General features: G+C 41.7%; 1 protein-coding gene and 1 long non-coding RNA gene across 2 annotated transcripts; both read left to right on the forward strand.

The window, feature by feature from the left end:
- Positions 1-8,268: 8,268 nt before the first annotated feature.
- Positions 8,269-18,844, forward strand: ETHE1 (ETHE1 persulfide dioxygenase). Its single transcript, XM_072426142.1, has 7 exons — positions 8,269-8,434; positions 10,889-11,033; positions 13,363-13,511; positions 14,999-15,128; positions 16,212-16,301; positions 17,367-17,483; positions 18,535-18,844. Exons 1-7 carry the CDS (start codon positions 8,339-8,341, stop codon positions 18,576-18,578), a joined length of 771 nt encoding a protein of 256 aa, XP_072282243.1. The 5' UTR covers positions 8,269-8,338; the 3' UTR covers positions 18,579-18,844.
- Positions 18,845-21,569: 2,725 nt separating this feature from the next.
- LOC140341368 (uncharacterized) lies at positions 21,570-24,628 on the forward strand. Its single transcript, XR_011922859.1, has 2 exons — positions 21,570-21,716; positions 24,425-24,628. It is a non-coding gene; the product is annotated as an uncharacterized lncRNA (long non-coding RNA).
- The last annotated feature ends 49 nt before the right edge of the window (positions 24,629-24,677 follow it).

Raw genomic sequence — 24,677 nt, forward strand, 5'->3', positions numbered from 1 at the left:
TCTTAGCTTTATTCATTTATAGTTTGGCATGGAGGAACTCAGCTGTCCTGACCTCTCCCCTACTGGACCTTTAAGATGAAAATACTGATTATGAACCAGATCTTCTCGTCCAACATCAATGCCTGTTCTTTATTAATGTTTTTTGTGACTGATGGACACCAATTCCCAAATTTCCCTGGAAAACCTCTCCAGAAGATTGGAGGCTGTTATAGCAGCAAAAGGAGGCCAACTCCATATAAATGAACATAGTTTGCAATAAAATGTCAATGAAGTTTATATTGATACAATGGCCAGGGGTCTCCAAACTTGAATATACAAATGTTTCCTTAAGCAGTGCCCTAAATCTGAATTCCAGTCCAGACGTTTGAAAGACTGGGGAGGTGTTTGATGATTTTTGAGGTTTATATTGCAACTTGTTCAGGATATTACCTTACATCAGTCAGTCCCCCATCCACTACTGTGTAAATAAGTCATTCATACAAATGGCCGGATATACACATATGAAGTCAGAGGCTGCCACAATCATGTACAGCTAAAAAAAAACAGCTTGCAGCATTTAACTAGATTTAAAGCAGAAGTAAACTGAATAAGAGACAGGGGATGCCCCTCCTGCAATAAATAAACTTGTATGTTTATTTGCAATCTTTTCTTGCTGCCTATGTGCAGATGAGTGTATAATGATGGCCGGGTACTCCAGCATACCCCTGGCTGCTGGGCAATAATGAAATCTCATGCACATGGGTGAGAATTACATCATTCTAGCCTGGCCACTTACGATGGTCAAAGATCCAGAACTGGGTGAAGATAGTGGTGCCCATGATAGAGTGAGGGCAGGAAAGTGTAATTTTAAAAATTGCAATCAGGCAGGTAAGTTTGGGTTGTTGCATAAGGGACATTACCTGTTCTGGCTGCAACAAACAACCTGCCTGCTTGCATTTTATTACCCTTTAAATTTAGTTCTGCTTTTACTGCGCAGACTTTTTCCAGCCATTTATCTGTCCTCTATTCAATCCAGGGCAGAGAAATGGCTCAGTAAAATCTGAATGATAGCTGAATGGCAAATACCAAAAAATTTGCCTACAACCCCTATATGTGGATGGGGTAAGGGCAAACAAAGCCCTAAAAGGATTGTCCACCACGTCTTGTCTTGGACATACTACAAGAAGTAGTCTTCATAATAAGGGGAAATCCAAATCTTGCTTTTGACATTGATCACCAAAGCAGCTGTCCCCTTGAAACTGTTTCTTCCTGCTAGCAACTGCCAAAAGTAGGAAAGAAAGTGAGTTTATATCATCATGTATGCAGACAGAAATTAAATAATCAGACAGAGGTTCTATATTTATTGTAACAAAAGCTCCATTTAACTGGAGGAAGATGTAAATAAAGTTCTGCACCCTCCCATTCCTCGAGCAATGGGACATGAACCAGTGAATGACTTTGCTGGTCACGTCCACATGGAGGAATATGCTGAATCATGTTACATAGACAGAAAAGAAGGAACTTCAGAGGCTTTTATTACACGGCTGTATGGAATGTCAACATGAGCCTCATCTAAGAAAAGAAATGTATCTTAGTAACAATGTCCCAAAAATGATATTGCATGCAGCGAAGGTTCTTTTATGGGTGTATAATGAAACAATGCTGAATTTTGGAAAGTCATGAAGATGACTTTATAAACAGGTTCTTCAACTGTTTAAACAATGTAAACCCAAACCATAAAACATAAAATGGCTTTAAACCTTAAGCCAGAGCCGATTGGTGAATGATGTCAGGGGGCCACTGTACATGTTAGATTCTTGCCCGAGACGACCATGACTGTTTGACTTGGACAATGGTCATCTGGAGTGTGTACGCACCTTTAATCTGGGATTTCTCGTCACAAATAAAGTTTACTTATTTCACATCCAATTACAGAAAAAAAAAGGGAACAGATTGCCTATTCTTTGCTCATTTTTTGAAAAACTTGTGACATTTTATTTAAAAGGGCAATCTGATTTTGTATAATTGTGATCAGTGCTTTGATCGCCATAACAGAATAACCTTCAAGGGGTGATCAGGAACTTCAGTTCAACTTAGGCCATAAATCAAGGTTGCATACATAGCCCATTCTTTTAAATTTCATCTGCAATCACCACTTTTGGAAAAGTGCCAATGGTGGCGAAAGTGGAAATGAAGGTGTTTCAAGCAATGGCATATGGCCAGTTTAATAGTGGTGAATGCAATCTTGCCATCTTCACAGTAGCAATCATGCAGATTGGCACGTTATACATGCGATAGTAGTAGTAAAACCTGTGGTAATCAGTAGTAATTACTAGTTGATTATTTGTAGAAGTGAAGATCATATTAGCTGATCGCCACTTTTATAAATGAGCCCGTAAAGTATTTTTGCTGAAAATGGACAATCCAGATGACTGCCAGCTTTATTAAATGACTCCTTAAAGGAATGTATTTCTTCCATGGATTTGCAGTCATGGGATATGCTAGGTTCCAGATCTTCTTTTGCTGACCTGTAGAGTTAAAGGATTCTTCAATGGGTTCCCATCTCATAACACGGCGAAGACCCATTGGTGGGGTTTGTACATGATCGAGAACACTTCATTGGCGGCGGCGATTTCACAGCAAGGGATGGCAACAAAACTGCTTGGTGGTGGATTGGTATTGCATTTGTGGATCATTGGTCTCTTTTTCTGAAAAGCACAAATTGCTCATTGCTTAAGAAACCCCTAGAAACATCTAGAGGAACCCCAGGGTCCCAGGAGCCCTTGTTGGGAATCTCTTTGTTAAAGGAGATCAACCCTTATCTTCAAGATTCCCTTCTACATATCACAGAGCCCACTATTAACTATCAAGAATGGCATTGCGATAGATTGAGGCAATACACCTACACTCCATCGTGCCACAAAGTACCCAACTGGCCTGACCTCAATGGGACAACAGATTTTAGGACGAAGAATCCGACCTTGCAGTTATTGAATGGCATCTTGAAGAACAGGAAGAGTTAAACTCTAGACACTTGTTTTCAGAAACGCCTCTGAAGAATAGTAATCAACAATTGTGTACGTGTGTCACCACACACCAACATGATGGGAATTCCACCTTTTCTGACTTCTTACCTCCTCAGCGGCACTTTACAAGGTGCTATAGTGCATACATAGAATAGATGTCATGCTTTAGTATATGGCCATCATTTATGTTTTTAGATACATAAATCTTTTGTGGACGAAGTAATGGAGAAGAGTAAAATGTAGTTAAAATAATGGTAGTAGCATTAGAAGGAGTTTGTTGGGACAGAAAAAAAAAATCCTATTTAAGGATTTTAGATGGAGGCTGCAAGGTCATGCTCATCCTTGCTACAATGCTTTGTTACTGGGAGAGTCTGCAGCTTAGGTTTTCTTTTACTGGCTCCGTCTTTTACTTATTTTTCTGGCTCACGGTTTAATTACACATTTGGTAATAAAAAAAGACAACCCTGGAGACTACAGCTTTGATGTAAGCCAGGAATCGAGTTGGGAAATTCAAAATGAGCATATGATGAAACAATTTAATTGTAAAGGATAGCTACATTGAAAACTACAACAGCAACTTCTGATCCAGGGCTACAGGCAATCATATGAATTCATATTACTATTTGAACTTTTCTATATATGTAGCACTTGGCACCGCCACCTCTTACCCCCCAAGTGTTCTATTAATTCTATAAGAACATTATTAGGTGCTTTAAACAGATATTTTACATACCAATTCTTGGAAAATGTTGACAACAACACTCTAAGGTGGGTATCTTCTCCAAACATAAAGAGTACTGAGTCAGTACTCTTTTTGTTTGGAGGAGATACCTATTAATGTAATGAAATAATTGTAAACCAGATATTGTGGATCTTTATATGTTGTTAAGTCTCAATAATTTCCTGATGAAGCGGGTTTAGGCTTGCGAAACACGTAGAAAAGTCAAAGATACCATCTGACCCATGTGAGACCTTGCCATGATGTGGAAAATGTATGTTATATTTTTTATTTATTTTAAACTCTGTGCCTAAAAAGTCCAGTGATTTGCTTGTGATACCTGTAAGTTTAAGATATCTTGTTGGGATGTGGCACATATCCGAGAAATCTTCATAACCTGACCTCTACCCTAAAAAATATTTATGATTTAAAGTTAACAAGATTAGGCTAAGCCAGCCTTTTTCAACCTTCAGTTTTTAGGGAACCCCTCCTATACTTACTATATCCACAAATCACAGTATATTAGCATGGTGGTCTTGGGAAGAATGCTTCTTACATTGCTATCCATTGAGAACAATGTCACCCTTACAGATAGCCAAAAAGATCATTGGTGTCCCTTAAACTGACCTGGCAGATGCAAATTGGTCAAGGAACCACTGGAGGACCCCTGGATGAGAAACATTAGGCTAACCGTTTGAATGCTACATTTATGTTAATATAATTATGTTCAGTCACTTTGTTTACAGTGTACAACTGATACATAGAATGTTGTTCACCAGCATACAACAGATGAGCTTGGATTGTCAGGGACAGGTGGAAGGATCACGATGACTTGCAATTGTAAACTTACTCTGACAGTCATGTATATGTTATCTACTGGTGATGATGATCAGAATTCAAGGATTCCAATCCTATCTATCCAGTGACAGATTACCAATCTAAAGGAACATAATGAATGAATCCTGGGATTCACAGGTTATTCTTATGTCATTTAAACCTGCACAGGGACTTTTTGGGTCCTCAAGACAGATAGTTATTATTTGCAGATAACACTGCACACTGGACACTTGTACCTTTGATTTACAGGTGTCACATTAATATGCTATTGGAGGTCATAGGTTGGGATTTAAGGATCACCTAGGTGTTGTGGCACTGGTGGCATGTATACATGTGTGTGTGTGTCTACATGTTGTGATGGTCGGGACAGCTTGAAACAAAGGGTACAGTTTTTTTTTGGAGCTGCCCATTTAATTGAATGGCGTCCCTTAATGTTAATGCATACAGTTACTATACTAACTATACATTCAAAATTGCGAGCAGGCAGGTTGGTTATTAAAAAAGGGACAGGCAATATTGTCCATTGTCCTGAAGAGCTCACAATCTAATGACCCCACCATAGTCATATGTCATTACCATAGCCTAAGGCCATATGGGAGGAAGGCAATTAACCTACCAGCATGTTTTTGGGATGTGGGGGGAAACCAAACTCCATGTACAGCGTATACTGGCTTAGATTGGAATCTGGAACCCTGGTCCTCTAAGACCAAAGTGCCCACCACTTTGCTGCCCAAGGACAGACTTATATATACCCAGACTGGAGATGGTATATAATGGGAATTAAATCCACTGCAAAGAAGTAAAAATTAGAAGGAGAAGTCTGAGCTTTTCCCTTATATTCTTTCAACTAGTTTTGAGCCAGCCCTGTTACAATAAATATCATATACAGGAAAAGATAAAGGAAAGAGGGGCATTTTATGGCGTCCAAGTTTTTTAATATTTACTTGGAGAGGCTCTCCTTAAGCTGTCCCTGGCCATTTCTACCCTCAGAAATACCCACAAGAACAATATCAGGATAAAACTTCTTTCCATCTCCTTACCACTCTCCTTGAAAAATTATAGCAGCTCCAAAAGTCTATGAACCCCCAGACATAACCTTATATACAAAAAGTATTGCTCCTCTCACAACCTATACGACCAAGTGATCAATGACTAAAATCAGAGTCTCTAAGAATCCCCTGAGGAATCCAATCGGCGAAACGTGTCCGGACCTTTTATGTGATCACCAAATATGATGTTCTGTTCATGGCTATATCTGTATACCAAAAAACCTAGCCTTAATCACACATCTTTTTACGTCTATTTATTGCATGTTATGTCTTGGCATTTATGTATCATACAAATATGAAGTAAAAATCAGGTGCACACATTGCACACATGGCCCCCACATTGCACACATGGCCCCCACACTGCGCACTTGGTCCCACACTGACACTTGGCCCCACCTTGCACACATGGCCCAGATTGCACACTTGGCCCCACACTGCACACATGGCCCCCACATTGCACACATGGCCCCCACACTGCACACTTGGTCCCACACTGACACTTGGCCCCACATTGCACACATGGCCCCCGCATTGCACACATGGCCCAGATTGCACACTTGGCCCCACACTGCATACTTGGCCCACATTGCACACATGGCCCCCACACTGCACACCTGGCCCCCACACTGCACACATGGCCCCCACACTGCACACTTGGCCCCACATTGCACATATGGCCCCCACATTGCACACTTGGCCCCACATTGCACATATGGCCCCCCACACTGCACACTTGGATTTTGACCTCCTTACAAATTCTGAAACCAGACAGATGAAAGCAACCCAACAGCCACTGAATAACACACGGTGATGTCAATGGTGAAGTACATGGCCATGGGGATAGGAACCAGCGTCCTTGGTGGCCGAATTAGTAATTAATTATTTATCGTAATGAGTTTGTTTATTATGAAGTTTTCCATAACAATATAACACTAATGAGCAAAGAAATGATATTGATGACTAAAACAAATATGATGAACCCATTAACCCTGAACTGGTTGGTTTGTATTCGGATGGGTCATGGAAACACCAGAATGATGGCAGACAAGGACCATGAGGTCCATCATGATGCTCCTTGGCTATCATTTATCCCAAACTGGTATACATTATATAAAAACTCCATCAAATGAGTGGCAATGTATCACAACTGGTTTTGGGTTTAGATTGGGTTACTGTTGAATGGCTCCCAACACCAACACCAGGCTTCTTGCAAGCATCTGCTCCACCATTGCCCAATAAATACCCATTAGGGTAGGACTGGTTTTCCTGGGTGGGGAGGTTGCAGTGTGGTTGTTGCTTCCTTATGGCCAAAAGCTTTGCCTGTGATCAGGACGCTACACCCATGGCCACCCATAAAGAATCCATGATAGAACAGTAGAGTGCCCAATGATCAGACACCTAAAAATGGGCCTATTGGTTGGGGACACAATGCCACCAAGAGCCACCGACCATGTGGACCAAGCTTTACACTTGAACGTTCCTTCTCTTAGTGGGAGATCATGTCCTCGTGTTCTTGATCCCGAGCATCAAACACAACCACATTGCCCATTGGCCCTGTCCAACCATTCCCAATGGTGCTGGACCGGGAGCTGCAAAGACCTTGACATAGCTTTCTGACCCTTCTCTACCAAATACATCTTCATTCATTGTCAGCATTGTGGTGGAGATCTCCCAGCACTTCCTGTCCCGGTGACACCATGGCAAAAGGGAGATCTTGTAGCCCATCCACAATGTCATATAATGGATTCACTTTGGATCTGACCACTTAAATTCCAGGCCAGTGGCCCATTTACGTTCCAATGGTCACATGATGCTCTTTGCAGGTGTTACTGGTGGACATTGTGTAAGCCCCGCCCAGTTGATCACCTGATTAGATGCCTGATTCCAGATTCCAGATTGCACCGCCGAGCCAGCTGCTCTGTAGTGTTTGCTGAATGTAAATAATAAAGATGTAAATTTCCCTGAGGATGAATATATTCTGAACTTTTCACCTGAATTTGTGTACAATGGTGAGGCTGGTCCTGATCAGACCCAGGCCATGGGGTAGGCGGAAGGGGCAGTCACCAGAGATGAGAGGGGATCAAAACCTTCAATCTAGGCTGATGTGAGCTCTGAGAACATAATGCAAGATCATGATGCCCTGGTATCTGCAACTGGAAGGCACTATAGGGGACAGCTCTGGATTTAAAGTGAGTATTGCAGCTGAGCTGCACTCACCATGAGGTGGATATGTGAGTGGCAATATTAGAATGTGTTTGCATATTTAGAAAAATTATTTTGCATGCAATATGCATGAAATAGTCCATGAATCATCAATTATTATTTTATCTGGCCATGCTCGGATTTGTAGTTCACCAAGCCTGCACATCACAGCACAGCAAAAGCCAGCTCTGTACCTTATGACCACGCCCCTTCTCACCTAAACCACGCCCCCACAGCGCGCTTACATCAAGCAATGCCCACTTGCTCCGTCCACTTGTCTGAAAACCAAACCACGCCCCAGACTCTCTACGTTTATCATAAGATCAGACCACGCCTCCAGTCTCTAAGGTTGTCATAAGACTAAGCCACGCCCCCGGCTGTCAACATTTGTCATAAAATCAGACCACGCCCCGTCGCCTTAGGCTTGTGATTGGATGTAAAGTGACGGAGGCGTGGTTGCCTCGGGGCGATAAGGGACCGGGGCACATACAGTAAGCTGGCAGTCTCTGCGGTCACCGGGTGTGGAGATGGGGAGTGTCACTATTATTAATAAGCTCCTTCTCGGAGGAGTTCGTAGGTACTGTGCCATGGCAGCAGCTGGAAAAGGACTTATCTTCAGGCAGGTAAGTGCTGCTTCTAGGTTTTAGGGACATATGGGAGCAAAGGGTTAACCCTTTTTGCATTCCCGCTGACATTTCGGTGTCTCCCCATCATTTATTTCTTCTTTACACAGTCTGAAACCATAGAACTTCCTTTGGGGTTTTTTTATTGCTGGATGTCACATCACTGGGGAGATTTCTCTTCACTTCCTGTTTCTGGGACTCAACGGGAAATGAGAGGAAGTCTGTAAAGTGAAGGAGGAACCTGACATCTGCAGTATAGGTCACAACATTGGGAGATTTCTCATTGGTGTTTGTATTGGGAGGAACTCTAATTCTGATTGGTCAACCTGGGGGAGGGGTCAGCTGATTGGATGATCAATAGGTTTGGGGTCCCCTCCTACCTGGATGAGGTAAATGGGCATCCTGAGCCAATGATTCACCTGGTTATAAGTGAATAGGGACTGATATTGACCCTTCCCCTATCCTTGTTGATTTGCACCCAATGGTGGCGCCATGATAATGCCAATCTATACCGGCAGCCGGCACTCAGAACGGATCTTTACCTGGAGTTCTATAATGCAACCAATGAGACGTTCCAGGGGACTTTGAGGCCCCTGTTCTGTTTTTTGGGAAACCCCCAATTCCAAAGCCTCACTATGGTTGTATTGCTTATGGAGCTCCATGATGGGTTTTGGTGTATTAGCTGCCTATGGTCTCTCTGCAGAGGTTCGGCATAGAGTCACCTTCTGATTGTAGAGCGCCAACTTGTATCTCTGCAGAGAGACCTCTGCTTCTATAGGATCCTTCTCTCATGTTTCAGAGCTCAGGCTGTGGCTGCTGTGACTATAACCTTCGTCCTGTTGTGCCAATCCGTAGGCACCCTAGTGTGCACGCCTTGCACCCCCCTCCTTAAAGGGGCAACAGCAGAATATAAACGCACAGGAGAGGCTGGCAAACCTTGTGCAGTACATGGAATCAAACATTGGTGCCTGCACATCAGCCAGCAGTGCAAGTGCTCATGGGATATGTAGTCCTAGCAGCCATGAAGGTAGTGCAGAAATTTGGGGAGCCAGATTGCACCAGGCAGGGCTGCCATTGGAGGAGGGCAGGAGGGAACTCCCAGTGCAGCTTGGCTTTTGCAATTCTGGGACTTTTAAATAATGGAGAGGGGCCTGGAAATGTCTGATCTGGACCTGGCACTGGGTGCATATTTAAAAATCAGGGGCAACTTTGCACTGGATGCAGAGGGGGTCAAAAAAATTTCTAAGTTGTAAGTTGTTTCCTCCATGAAGTTTCATTGTTACACAGCCAAGTTTAAAGCAAATGATCGTTCCATCAAGTCTGACCAGTAAATGTTATCAGTGATTGCAGGGTGACACATGTGTGATGAAAGGAGGCGGATGTGTGGCAATAAGGGGGGAGGGATGCTGCGGGGAGGTGCAGGACGCTGAGTAGGGTCAGAACTCTGCCAATGCAGATTGCAGCCATCAGGGGGAGAGGAGATGTAGATGACATTGCAGTCTATCACCTAAATTGTAATATTTATCATGTTTGCCAAATATTTATCAGATTGCTGTGATAGCTTTAATGTTTTCAGAGTAAATATTTATTATGTGAATTTATCAAAGAGAACCTGTCACTTACCTAATGGGAGTATAAAAGTAAGGGCATCACATGCAGGGGTGTCAGCCAGATTGGCTCCCCCTGGGGGTATAAAGCGGTAGTTTTCTGCGCACACTGGAGCCACTAATCCTGCTGTGCAAAGTTCCGCTATATAACTGAATGCAGGCAGGATTTGTATTGCAGAAGGGACAGGCAATAAAACGACTTACCTGCCTGTTACCTGTACACTGAGCTGCACACGTTCTCTTTATGACTTACCTCTTGCGCATGCGTGTGGTTTTTTCAAGTCCTGGCAGCACTATGGGGGGTGCAGAGACACCCAGCATATCCTGGCATCCTGCACTGTGCTGCACATGCATACCTGGCATCATATACTGAGCTATGCTGGGTGTCCCAGCACACCCCCGAATTTACTCCTACACACATGTGCAAGAGTTGCATCATTCCAGCCTGGCGAATCAGGATGGCTAAAGATTCAGCCTTCTTAATGCAGCAAGGGGAGCAAAAAAAAAATACAATTAGATCAGGATCTTTACAGATTGATGAGATTTAGACCTGACTATAGGTGTGGGAGGGGGTCGGACCTCGGCAGTGGGGCCTCTGCTTCCATAGAGCTCCAGTCCTCCTTCTGTACACTGGCAGGGAACAGGCCCTACTCTTCAGGCTGTGGCTGTTTCCCAAGTTTTTATTGCACCTGGAACGTAATTTACTGATAAAAACTGGAAGTTCAGCAGAGCTTCATCCAACATGATAATGAATATTGTGTACTTGTTGGTCCGGTGACAACTTTTCATTCTGTGGTCTCTCTGAGGATTATAATTGGCTAATTGTCCTCTTTCCTCCCTCTTGCAGCTCTTTGAGCCTGTCAGCTGTACATACACCTATCTGCTCGCCGATGAGTCCAGTAAGGAGGCCGTTCTGATCGATCCCGTACTGGAAACTGCCAACCGCGATGCCAAACTCATCAAGGATCTCGGCCTGAAAATGGTCTATGCAGGTACAGAATGCTCTGGGTTGTACCCACAAGGGGGCGCTGTAATGGCTACTATAGGAAGGGGCCTATATGAGAAATTGTAAGATTGCTGATTCCTAAAGGGACCAGAATGCAATCTGGAGAACTTGTAGTAGGGAAGGTCGGAAGTGGCAGCCATTGTAATTCTTCCGAACAGGGGAGTTATAATGACTATAAGCCAATTAAAATGGGAATCCAGTATGAAGAACATCCTCTCCCTCCTCTCACCTAAGGGACAATAAATTAAAAGATAAATGTACCCTATTCCTCTGTCTGCCAGCAGATGGCGCTCTTCTTTATGCTCTACGGCAGTGATTTTCAACCACTGTGCCGCGGCACACTAGTGTGCCATGAGAGATCTTTAGGTGTACCGTGGGAAATTATCTAATTACCATTGTCGAGTGTCTGTGCTGTAGTGACTGGCAGAGTAATGTAATACTCTTCCATGTCAGTGGGTGGCAGTAGGTAACAGTTTTCTTGTTTATTCTTAGAGACAAAAGAATTAGCTACAGAGTGTCATTTTGTAACATTTTTGATTTGTGGTGTGCCGCAGGATTTTTTCAATGTAAAAAAATGTGCCGTGGCTCAAAAAAAGTTGAAAAACACTGCTCTACGGGGTATTTGGTGTCCTGTTCAATGCAGGAGTGCTGGTCCTGCATGGTGCGAGGCTAATGAGGAGGCAGCCAGTCTCCTGTAGCAAAAGATATCCAAAAGAACGAAAAATAAAGTTTATCTCTTACCCTACCACCATCCCTACAAGGTGACAAGGACCGTGTAGTGGGGGATCAACTGCAAGGGTGAATGTTTTTTTTCTCCAGCTTTTTTAAAGCTTTTTTTCTATCCTAATATATCTTTTCAGTCTTTTTCAAGTAAATATTTTTTACATGGCAAAGGATTCCTAGAGCACTATGGGTTAGCGCAAACTGCTCGCTTTGCAGATCCCTTTGTCTGATTGAAACACCCCACTGGTCCCTTTGATAAGGGAGGAATCGCTGCCTCCGGGACTCATTCTGGTTCTGCAAAGAAGAATCCTGGTCTAGCACAACTGAAATGAGAAATAATTGTATATTGGGGTTTAAAGAAGGAAGCTTGGGGGAGTGTAGCACAGCACCATCTGCTGGAGAAAAAGGGATCATCAAAATGATCAAGAAAATGAAAGTTTCCTGGCTGTTTATGCAGATCAGTACTTAAATCTGTGTCACTAACTGAACATCTGTAACTTCTACTTCTGCTGGACAGACTTCCCTTACAAGAAGTGTGAAAAATAACTGATCTAGTGGCAGGATCAACAGGGTATGACATTACAGATGGTCCTGGAAAAAACAAAAACTGCTACCTTTTTTCTTTTATTCACCATAAACCTAAGGCCCCTGCTGCACCCTAGGCAGGAGTACTTTGTTGGTAAATGGACATTCCCTGGTGTCTTCATTTCTTCCCCTGCTTTTGTAATTGTCTCACGACCTCCAACAGGAGCACCAGCAATCCCACAATGCTCTGCGCTTCTGTATTTATGAGCAATACGTGACTACATGCGGTGTAGACGAGGGCTATTGTGCCCTATAACTGCAAAATATAAAACACTTTATTAAGTCACATGACCGCCAACGCCTTGATTTAAGACTTTGTCCCGCAACAAATAAACAATAAAGCTATAAAATAAGTGAACTTTGCTATGGCATGGTAGTTAAAAATTTCCGCTCTTTAAATTGGGAAAAAACAAGTGGGCGGCCTGGCTGCAATGCCCATGTACTCTGTACAACGCACATCAATGCTGCTGCATGGATAGGGACGGGGTTTAAGGGCCCCATCATATATGCATTGTGATTGCCAAGGGTTGTGCAATGCCATTCATTCCTCACAATGGGCCAAATGGGTGCAACAAAGTTCAGGTCTGATTTTTGTGAGAATTGGACCACCACATGGTCCCGGCGTATAAGAATGGGCTCCTAATTTGGAGTTGTAACTTGCAGTACCTCTTTTTCTCCACAAGGTGTCCTCTGTCTTTTTGTTTGAATGGTCCCCAGCTTCATACAGAGGATTGGGGGAGCGCAGGGGTCATGGCTCTGCCTCTTGGGAGACGTGCGTCTTTATTCTGATACAGAGATATATCATCCAGGAAAAAAGCTCCTAGCATGTCACATAACCGGTCAGAAGCCTTAAAAGGCCAACAAAAAAATGAATGCAACCATCCCAGTTACAGTTCTGCTATATGAGGGCATTCTTTATATTTGATATCGGTTTTTCGTAGCTGTTGTTCTATAAAGGATCATTTTGGTGTCATCCTGCTGATCTGTGTATCTTCATGTTCTGCCAGCCAACACTCACTGCCATGCCGATCACATCACCGGCACCGGAGCGCTGAAGAAGCTGCTGCCCGGGTGTAGAAGTGTCATTTCCAAGGACAGCGGGGCCATCGCTGACCTCCACATTCAGGAAGGAGACCTCCTTAAGTTTGGAAACTTTGTGAGTATTGCACATTAAACATTGGTTTCCGTTAAAAAGGTTAAAGATTAGCATTGCATTCTCTCATGTTCAATAATGAATAGATTAATTCTACATATAACCAGTATTCGTAGATCTGCTCTGTTCTTAGTTTCCATTATTATCCTGCAGAGTCAGACTGAGCCTGAAAAAGGAGGAGCAGTACAGTGAATTAATTTATACTTTGCTGAATGTTGTGTGTGTTCAGTCTAACACTGGCAGCATTCTAACAGGAGGATGGTGTAATGACCGCGTTTACATGCTGATGCTTCTTTATAGCTCATTCAACAAGCTGAGGGTGGAGGGGTCAGTGACCAGTGTTTTGGTTTGTATTGTTTAAAGGAAACCCCACCATTGCAATTGCCATTGGTACCCCTTCTGCTCCCTATTAAGTTTCTTGTGCTACACTGCCATCTAGTGGCTATTCTAAATACATATTCTGAGTTGACATTATTATTATTAAACAGGATTTATATAGCGCCAACCTATTACACAGCGCTGTACATTAATTAGGGACCTAATGTAAAATAATACTTAAAGTGGAACTAAACTAAAAACAAAAAATCTACACTTACCTTTAATCTGGCAGGTCCCTCGATGGGGCTGGTCCTTCCCACGATCCAGTCCCACATTGTCCTGGGATTCCTCTTCATCCCAGTGCATAGGAAGCATCAGGTGCTGCCATCTTCTTATTTTCTCTTCTGTTCTTCTTGTTATGTCATCCAATCTTGCACTGCACAGGGGTGAGATTGGGTGGCGTAGCCGCTGTGAAGAATGCGTGAGATCAGCTTCTCTTTCCCCTTGGTGGAAAAAATGCCCCAGAGCCTCCCGGGATGCACAACGTAGTTATCCAGGAGGCTCTGCACTCCCATAAAGTCTTAAACGCTACGGCTCAATACTTAAAGGGGCGATGCTGCAGCTTTTTATTTATTTATATTTTTTTTAAAAGGGTGTTGCATTTAACAAAACAAAAACATTTTTACCTTATTTAGAAGGGGTGTCTACCTTTTTCTATGTGCAGTAAAAATGTTGAGTTTAGGTCTGCTTTAAGAACAGTAATTCTCAGCCAAGGTTCGCTGGAACCCTGGGGTTCCTCCTGAGGTTAATAGTGGGGCTTGAGCAATTTGTGCCCCTTAGGTCAGTTTAACAAACACAATGATCTTTTTGGCTCTCTGTAAGGGTGGCATTCTTCATAATGTCCAGCAATGTAATAGGTATTAGTCCCACTGACCACCAGGAAAATGTACCAGGAACTGGACGTATAAATATTGGTAGGGGTTCCCAGAGACCTGAAAGTTATTTCAGAGGATCCCCATAATAAATAGGCTGCTTTAGAACATCCATGTTTATTGTGGAAAAATGAATGAGTTAAGCCTTCTTTTAACATTTTTGTTAAAGAATAAACAATTAATTCATAAATTATTTTGTGTATGTGTTTAAACATTTGATAATAATTCTTTGTCTTGTAGTCCCTGGAGGCTCGGTCTACCCCTGGCCACACAGACGGTTGCCTTACCTATGTTCTGAATGATAAAAGCATGGCCTTTACTGGGGACGCTCTGCTCATCCGAGGCTGTGGTCGTACAGACTTCCAGCAAGGTGGGTTCATACCAGCTACTCTGCTCCTTTCTGTGTCAGAACATGTCAGCTGTTTGTCTTATATACAATGGTGTGAAGGAGAAGAACAGAGATTAAGGGAGGGAGACGGGTGTTGTGCTTGATGGTCCTCAGAACATCATAAGGACATCCGACTTTTCTTCCGCTTTTATAGTTCTGCCTTCAGCCTGTTGGAAGGAGCCATGTGAAAAAAAAATAGCAAGCACAAATATTACATGCAGTTCTAAAACACATAGATGTGAGCTCTGAACCATGGTGTAGGGTAGGGGGGCATGAGACAACAACCAGGGGTTACTGGGGAAATCTCCTCTGAGCCCTGACAGACCCTGACCAGTAACGAGCAATGAGTTTCTGGCAAAATCTTATATCACTACTCCCAAATGTGATAAGCAGCACCATTTAATGCTTCTCTATCATACCTGCATGTCCATTCTCTGCCTAAGGTTTATGTCTGGATTTGTAGGTGATGCATTATAGTACAGAGGTCTAAATGCTTGGATATAACTGGTAAAACTTTGCATGGAAGTTGAGTGATATCCTCCCATAAAGAAAAATGGGTTGCAAGCAAAGCCTTGTCAATACTCATTAATCCTGCCAGTGAATTCCACCTCATACTGCTTTCTGTGTTGGCTATGATGCTGCACTGCACCTAAATATGGGGCAGAGTTGTCACCTTCATGTAGCCTGTGCCTGCTTAGCACTACAAGGAGTAAATGCTAAAGGAGGCATATCTAATTCCTAAGTCCATAGTCGCACCTAGTATTGCTCACTGCTTTCTATCTACACTGACTGCACAGCCTCTGTAACCTAAACCCTTACCCTGGGAGCTGCAGTGTCTAGGAGGGGATCATGTGAGAAGGAACTAAGGACTGGCCCTGCGCCTGGAACCTAGAATATTTCTATCCGCATGCAGAAGCCTTTTAATATAATTAAATCCCCTACAGATTATCCTTCCTTCTGTGCAGCCATTGATTTGCTCCAAAAACACACTGATGATTTTATAGTCCGTGTACCTTTTTGTACTTTTGTTATTTTCCTATTAATAAATGTTGTTGTGTTGTGCAGGTTGTCCCAACACTCTGTACAATTCTGTGCACAGCAAGATTTTCAGCCTGCCTGAAAGCTGCTTCCTGTACCCAGCTCATGACTACACTGGTGAGTGTGAAACTTTTGACACTTCTTGTTGTGTTCATATTTAGTCTGTTTTTGTGGTGCTGTCTTTTTTACTTAACAAAGTTGGGAATGCTACCAAAAACCAACTGCCCTGCACTGGTAAACCTTAAAAGCCAGTCTAGGTTTGGAGAAAACCTTTGAGCTGCTGTCCCTTGCTCATCCAGGGCTATAGCTTGGCACTCAGCAGGGGTTACCTTTGCTTGGCATGGTATGAATAGGGTGTTTCTAGATTTGGAGGCATCCGGAGGTCTAACCCCAGGGGTGGGGATACTGGGAAGATTAACTGGCAGACCATAGACTGGCATTTTCTCGCTGGTATTCCACTAACCCGACTCTCTCCTCTACAATCTATTATGAATGCTGCAGCCAGACTCATCCATCCTTCCCTCCGCTCCTCTTCCGCTACATCTCTTTGTAGTTCTCTCCATTGGCTTCCTTTTCACCTTAGAATCAAATTTAAGCTCCTGTGCTTTGCCTTCAAATCCCTACACAGTTATTGTCCCACTTACATCTCTGACATGGTTAAAAAATACTCCCCCTGCCGCTCTCTCCGCTCCTCCAATGACATACTACTGACTTCCTCACTCATAACCTCATCACACGCAAGGATACAAGACTTCTCTAGAGCTGCTCCAACTCTCTGGAATGGTCTTCCTCGTCCTATTCGGCTTGCTCCTACTTTCTGCTCATTTAAAAGAGCACTCAAAACCCATTTTTTCAAACTTGCCTACCCGGCTTCTTCTGTCATTTGAAACCATCACTACTTCCCACACTACATATCTCCCATCCTTTTGTGTGTGAAATTTCCCCACCTACTAGATTGTAAGCTCTTCGGGGCAGGGTCCTCTCCTCCTGTATCACTGTCTGTATTAGTCTGTCATTTGCAATCCCTATTTAATGTACAGCGCTGCGTAATATGTTGGCGCTATATAAATCCTGTTTAATAATAATAATAATAATAATAATAATAATAACATAAGTCCACATAAAGAAGCCAGAAGCCCTCCACCTTTAGGTAGTTTCTAATGCTTTTTCTTCTTGTTACAGGTCAGACCGTGACCACGGTTGGCGAGGAGAAGCGATTGAACCCCCGACTGACCAAGAACGAGGCTGAATTTGTCAAGATCATGAATAACCTGAACCTGCCCAGACCAGCCCAGATAGGTGAGAGTAAGCTCAGGCATTAGACTGCTGCATGAAGCCCATTGGTACTGTGATAATTCACATACTTGTCTTCTGTGTGAATGTGCCAGGGCTTTCAATAAATGAGGGGTTCGCACCAGCAAAAACACATGTGGTCTTATAGTGATGACTATACAGAAACCCTCAGGTTTTTTTTTTTAGTTTTAGAAAATTGCAGCAGCTGCAGATTAAAATGCAAAGGAAAATTTATAATATGAAATAACAAAATGGATTTTGCTTCTGTTTTACATGCTACATTGATTTTTCAAAAGAAAGGGCAGGTTTCTTTTAAGGCAAGTTCTTAAAAAGAAAGAATAGTTGGGGTAAGGTATGTACCGAAGCATTTGTGATTGTCAGGTTTATGATTTACACACAAATGCCTTTCTTGAGGATAGCCCAATTGGATAATGGACATACTCTAGTTTGTATTTTTTGTATTAACAAAACTTTTGGCTTTCACTGATTGTGTAGGTTGGAAAAATTATTTATAATCAACTTATATGGAATTCTAAAAATATTTTGTGTAGGTGATCATGACCTTTGCATAGAAAAGTTTTTTTCTGATTGTGTCTTGTTTATACTGCTATGGGAGAACATTTTATGTGCAATACTCTCCTTTACCACAAGATGTCACTGTGGTTTAATGCCATGTGTTACCAATGTATTCTATGCAAGAAATGTAATTGTATGCACAGCAATAAATATTTTATATATATAAAAAAAATATATATTTATATATATAGGAATAACGTAAGGAGCCTAAAATCAATATTACCAAATCTAAGCAACTCTGTGGATATAGTAATAGAAGACAATTCCTACTTGTCAGATTGGCCTCTTATTGTAGTGACACTCACTAATGGCATCATGAGAATATTTGCATAGATATAGTAATGATAGCAGGGCTTCCCTAGGACCTGAAAGTTATTTCAAGGGTTCCTTGGCCATGAAAATCTGATTTATATGTTTTTGAGCAATGCACGTGACTGTTTTCCTGGATTTATGCTCACTTCTGTATCGTGTCCCTGCACAGATATTGCCGTCCCTGCCAATCTAAAATGTGGCATCCAGGAATAAAGAAGACCTCACAGAACAGGGGCAAGCCGACCAGGGAAACGTGTTGCTGATTTATCTAGAATGTTCTTCTCTGACTGTGGATTTTATTGAAGATACAGTGGGCCTTGTCTCACTCTGCTTTTACTATGGCTGCTGCATATGGAGGCAAAACTGAAAATCTTTTTCTGTACAAATACCTCATTCCGGATCGATACTTTCTTATCTAAAAATGTTTTTGTATATATACATGTTGATAATTTTTTTGCAAGTAAAGGGTGGATATACCAGTTTCTGTCTCATTCATTGGACTACATGGCAATAAAAAATATATTCTGGTAGCCTCTAAACACTTTACATGCTGAGTTGTACATTACTCAGATTTGCAGTCTGCTGCTGTGATTCCAACTGCACCCATTAAACCACATAGGAGCAGTTGGGGAGCACTTTCTGCAGGTGGTTGTGGTCACAGAACAGTTGCTGAATGCGACATGTTGGTCCTGGCCACCCTTAAGTGGCCAGCTGCTTCCATTGACTTGAATGCAACTGCAGCTCACAGTGGTTGCAGTTGCTGGAGAAATGAGAAAGGAAGGAGGTAATTCATCTTTATCAATCAACTTCCTGAGAACATTGAACTGCAACCACATGCCACAAAGGTTGTCAAACCAACTGCAGTAATACTCTGCACAGTTTTGAAGAAGAACGGCTGAGAGCAGCTAATAACAGTGGCTTGCAACCGCAAGTCTGAAAGGGCCCTTACCCTTGACCAGGTAAGGTTTGGTCATCAGTATTGCCTATGGGTCCCTGCTGATTCTTCCCCCATTACTGACTTGCTAGGCCTTGTTCTGCACTGTGTTTCTGTGTGTGGGGGAAGCCATGGTGGTTGATGGGGCTTTGCTTCCCCCTAGTAATCTGACAACTTGCTGGGGTAATGCAGAGAAGCAGCACAAGAGGCCTGGGAAGCACAGATTTAGAGAATGGAATAAGCAGAAGGAGGGTGATCCTTGCACTTTAGGACCTAAGGTACAGCTTCCACTCCAGCAAGGAAAGCTGTGAGCTGTGATAATACCAGAAAATCACCAGCAGAGGCAGCAGTGCCTCACTCAAATCAACTGTATAAACTGTGTAAAAGTACACCAAGAACTTCTTCATATGAAGCCTGTATTTTTATCTCCAGACTGTCTAGTCCCCTGGTGCCCAACATACTCCTAAAGCCCACTCAGTAGGGGGACGCATTCATCTTTAGGAATGAAGTAGTGATCTCCAGTAATATAGATATAGAATATATCCTCAATTTCTAACAGTCTCTTGCAGCATACTTCCATTTTCAGCTACACCTGTAGAATAATACTAATCCCTAACCATCCCCACCAAAGTATCAAGTGTCTGACAATCCTCTGAAACACTATATACATATATAAATATATATATATATATATATATATATATATATATGCACCTCTCTGGTTTGCATTCGTTCCATATACCACAGAATAACAAAGAACACAACTTCATAGGGAAAAATATTTTTTGTCTGAAAATTTTTTGAAATAAGATGCAGTGATAAGATCACTGTATAATGGATCTTATCACTGTATAATGGATCAAAAACATAACTGGCATTCAATGCTTTTAGTGGCAGTGCAAAACAATGTAGAATACAGGCATACCCCCCCCCCCCCCACTAACTGACAGATTAATTTATTCTATGAAATTATAAACTATTTCTGCTTGTGAATTTTTTGGCTCTATTTATATACAGGTCTCCTATTAAAACAATGACTCGTTCTGCCACCTAGTGGCCAATTATCACAGTTTTCACAAAAGGAAAAGAAAAGGAAGGAGTCAATTTCAGCCAATTGTAAGGGAATCTTTTATATACAGAGCCCGTTGTGTTGTTTAGCCCTGTGTCATTATTATCTGCACATCGATAGATGTCGCCGGTTGCTAAGCCACAGATAGCCATTGTCATTTGTAACGCTGAACTGTAGTAAATGGATAGGCTACGCTCTCTCTGATGTCACTGCCCTGTAGACAGCGGATAGGCTTAACCCAAAGTGATGTCATAGCCCTCCAGTCAATTGATAGGTTAAACCCATAATTATGTCACTGCTCTGTAGTCAGTGGATAGGCTTACCCCATAGTGTTTCACTCATAGTGATGTCACTATTCCCCGTCAGTCTACACTCTAAGTCCTCTAGTAAAAGGAAAGGCTTAACGTTCAGTGATGTCACTCGTCTCCGGTCAGTGGATAGATTTCAAACAGAAAGTCACTGGTTTCTTATTAATCAACAGCGTGTACTAAAACTGAAAATATTGAAATTTTGTGTACCTATGATATGGCAAGAGTCCAAAAATCATCATAATGACTGCTATTTATTGTGCTGTGAATGTAAAAAGTTTTCAATCGTTACAAGAAAACAAGTGGGAGTACCCTGATTTGGAATCTTACACTCGAAGTTTGAAATCTGTTTTACTGCATAATTGCAACTGCTATGCATCAATTCCAATTGGTCACTCAGCAAAACTCAAAGAAGAATATGAAATTATCAAAATGGTCTTACAAAAGCTTTGCTATCATGAACACCAATGGTCCATATGTGTTGATTTAAACATGGTTTCCTACTTGGACAGCAAAGTGGATACACAAAGTACCTATGTTTCATCTGCTTGAGGGATAGAAGAGCAAAGCAGGATCACTGGAAAAAGTGACATGGCCTCCAAGGGAAAACATGAAAAAAGGTTCTCCCCCCACTACACATAAAGTTGGGATTAATGAAGGGATTTGTTAGAGCTCTGAACAAGGATGGTGATTGCTTCAAATACATTTGTAGATTCTTCCCTGGGTTGAGTACTGAAAAATTAAAAGCAGGGATCTTTGATGGACCCCATATTCGGAAACTAATAAATGATTCAATTTTCACAAGTTACATGACTGATACTGAAGCTTCTGCCTGGCACAGCTATGTCATGGTTGTCATGAACTTCTTGGGTAACCATAAATCACACAATTATGAAGAACTGGTACAAAACTTGCTCTTAAACTTTAAAAATTTGGGTGCTACTACGAGCATAAAGGTTCACTATCTCCATAGCCATTTGCAAAAATTTCAAGGAAACCTTGGTGAGGAACAAGGGGAGAGGTTCCATCAAGATATAAAGGTGATGAAAGAAAGGTATCAGGGAGGATGGGATAGACACATGATGGCAGAATACTGCTGGAGCCTTCAATGTGATTGTCCTGATCATCAGCATAAAACAATAAAATGAAATCATACAAATGGAGTTTTTCAATGACTTCTTTGTGATTAGTTTTGTAAATATAATGAGTAGAGAATATATTGACATTAAGTATTTTAAAAATGTATTTTGTATATGTAGGCATATCTAGTTTATTTTGCTTAATTTTCATGTTTCATTAGTTTTCTATGAGGTTATTATTTCAAAAACTAGAGCCAATCCAGCAAAACCAATACAATTTTAGGAATATGTGCATCAAACATAATCTAAAATGACTTTAATCAGTTTGGCAAGAAAATGTTTGTTGACCAGTGTAATCATTTAATTGAATGATTGGAATAATTGGTTGATGATTGGAATAGTGGTAAAGAGACAATAGACATTGCCAGACACACCTTGTATTATGGAGCTGACCCTCTGAGAGCAGTAGGAAATGAAGGGAGACAAATAAACGCACAATTTACAGACAAGAAATACAAGACTCAGATGTGTAGTACCTCTCCTATCCTGTTCTGTCTGTGAAAATTAAAAAAATTCCCAGCTTTATATACAACAAAGAATGGGATACATGATGTGTGCTAATATAATATCTGCAGAGTAATGTTTATAGTGATAGGATATAAATAACAATAAAAAAAATGTTCCAATGACTTTAAAACAAAATAAAACAAGAGGTATATGTGAAATAACTTTCAGAAAACTTTGCTAAATCCAATTCATTAGGGGTCAATCAGAAAAATTCCTCCTACATCAGTGGCCAGTGAGAACAATCCCCCCTTTTAGTAGTGGTCAAAACGCCACCCATACCAACAGCTATAATATAAATGTCCTACAAATGGCTCTGCCAAATGGCATTGGACCCGGAGATATATTGGCATCATCAATGGGAGATCCATAAGCCTCGGAAAAAAAGGGAAACAAATGCCTTCCTGATTCCATGAGGCAATCGGACATTCCCTGGATTAACAGCCTGTTATCCTTACTATAAAACTTTAATACCCAACGTGGGTTCTTTTAAAGTCCAGGGTCCAGAATGTTAAGGCATATCGGACCAGTGAAGCCACCGCAATTCAGTGTGCCCTGTGTATTGTCTCTGACAGCATCGCTTGCAGCAGCAAAGGAGATCAAGCAATAAACTGTCTGTGCTCTGTTCTGCAGCTCACGGCATCCCCAGTTTCCCTTTAGCTGTGCACATGCCTGTCTGCATCCCTTGCACATAATTTGAGAAAGTGTGCAGCTGAAGGGGATTTTAGAGTATGTTCTGCAGCCAATTGGCACCATAGTTCCAGACTATGATCTTGCCCTGCCATTGGCTGCTGGTCCTTTATAGTTCTCAGAAACCAGTTACCTGTTGTAAAGTTCAGCCTGCTTACCTGGTAGTGGGCTGAGTTTTTGCTGGATTGCCATTTGCTGAATATAGGTAAAGCGTGAGGAGTTAGATTGGGGGATTAGCACCTGCTTGACCAAGGCTCTATGCAGAATTAGTAGAAACCCGGGGTTCAGGATTTGGGATTATGAACAAAGATACTTGGTGGGCCTTCCCACTCCCCCAGGGTACACAGCTGGACAGGTGGTCTGAGACACAAGTTGCACAGGTGTGCTATCTGTCTGTCTGAAGTGGAAAAGAAGCAGGTAAGCTGCAGACAAGAATTAATATGAGCTCTGTTATTCCTTGCACTGAATGCTGCCTATAAAGCAAATGACTGTTGAATTATTTTGCTAAAATAGACCGGAGAGGACTGTGGGACTCTGATGGAAGTTATCGTAGGTTTTGTGTGACTGTATTATATTGAGAGCATTGTATTATTCTTCCAAACTGTTCTGTGTGCTGCTGCAGTGGCTAATCACCCCCAATATCTCAGTTCATATCTAGTTTGTAATAACATATTTAAGTTTTATACCTAATACAGAGATCCATTCACTGTTCCAGGATTTATAGATGGTTTTTGTATCTGCTTGCACCCCAATCTCCATCATGTCCGACAGAAGCTTAGATCTGTTTCTTATTGTCTACTCAGTGATAGATAATTTTGATATTCACCTTGTATGATTCACATCTGAGCACAGCGGCATCAATCTAAACTTTGCTGGGATTATTTGTTACTGAAAATCTTAAATGGAGGAAAAATCATCTCCTAGGCAAAACAATGGTTAGAACTCTATGGGTCCAGATTGTTTCCTCCCAAAATCGTACATGTAGGTTGAATGGCTTCCTTTCATATTAGCTCTACATGATGATAGGGATATTGGACCAGGACTATTGTAGGGACATGGGATTGTGAGATACTCTGAGGGTCATTGCTGTGTAAATTGTTAGCTTTTTATAAATAATGATCTACAAGATGAGAAATATCTCCCATCACCTGCAGAATGGGTGTAATGTAATAACATAGAAATAAAAAGTCAATATCCATAGCACAACCATTTCTGAATCCAAACTTCTCCTTCTCTCTCCCCGTCTAGCTTTTTTTTACTTCTTCTTTTTATCCCTTTTCAGCTTTTTTTCTCTCTATCCAATTATTGAAAATTGTCCTTAATTACATAGGTGTTTTTTTTTTTGTGTAATATGTAAATACAAGAACAATCTATAATAAATTCCTGGCTTATGTTTTATACTTTTGTGTTTTCAGTGTCCTCAACCGGGTGTCCCCACCAGCATTACAAAACACAAGAGGATGTATTACCCAGATCAGTGTATGCTGCAATCTCCATACGAGATGCCCTGAACTGGTAAGATCTCTTGCAAGTAAAGCAATGTATACACGTCAGATAATAGCTCAGAAATCAGATGTGTACAGCGGTCCTCCAATGTTGTTCATCGATCTGCCACAGTAGACAGAAGAATGTAAAAAAAAAAAAAAGACAATATATATATATATATAT

Source organism: Pyxicephalus adspersus, chromosome 11, assembly GCF_032062135.1.
Source record: "Pyxicephalus adspersus chromosome 11, UCB_Pads_2.0, whole genome shotgun sequence".
Classification (NCBI taxonomy): Eukaryota; Metazoa; Chordata; class Amphibia; order Anura; family Pyxicephalidae; genus Pyxicephalus; species Pyxicephalus adspersus.

Bases quoted from the DNA above. Each gene is read 5' to 3' on its own strand.
- ETHE1 (XM_072426142.1), top strand. From the start codon at position 8,339: ATGGGGAGTGTCACTATTATTAATAAGCTCCTTCTCGGAGGAGTTCGT. The intron at 13,512-14,998 runs GTGAGTATTGCA...TTTGTCTTGTAG, and splicing joins TCCTTAAGTTTGGAAACTTT to TCCCTGGAGGCTCGGTCTAC. The intron at 17,484-18,534 runs GTGAGAGTAAGC...GTCCCTGCACAG, and splicing joins GCCCAGACCAGCCCAGATAG to ATATTGCCGTCCCTGCCAAT.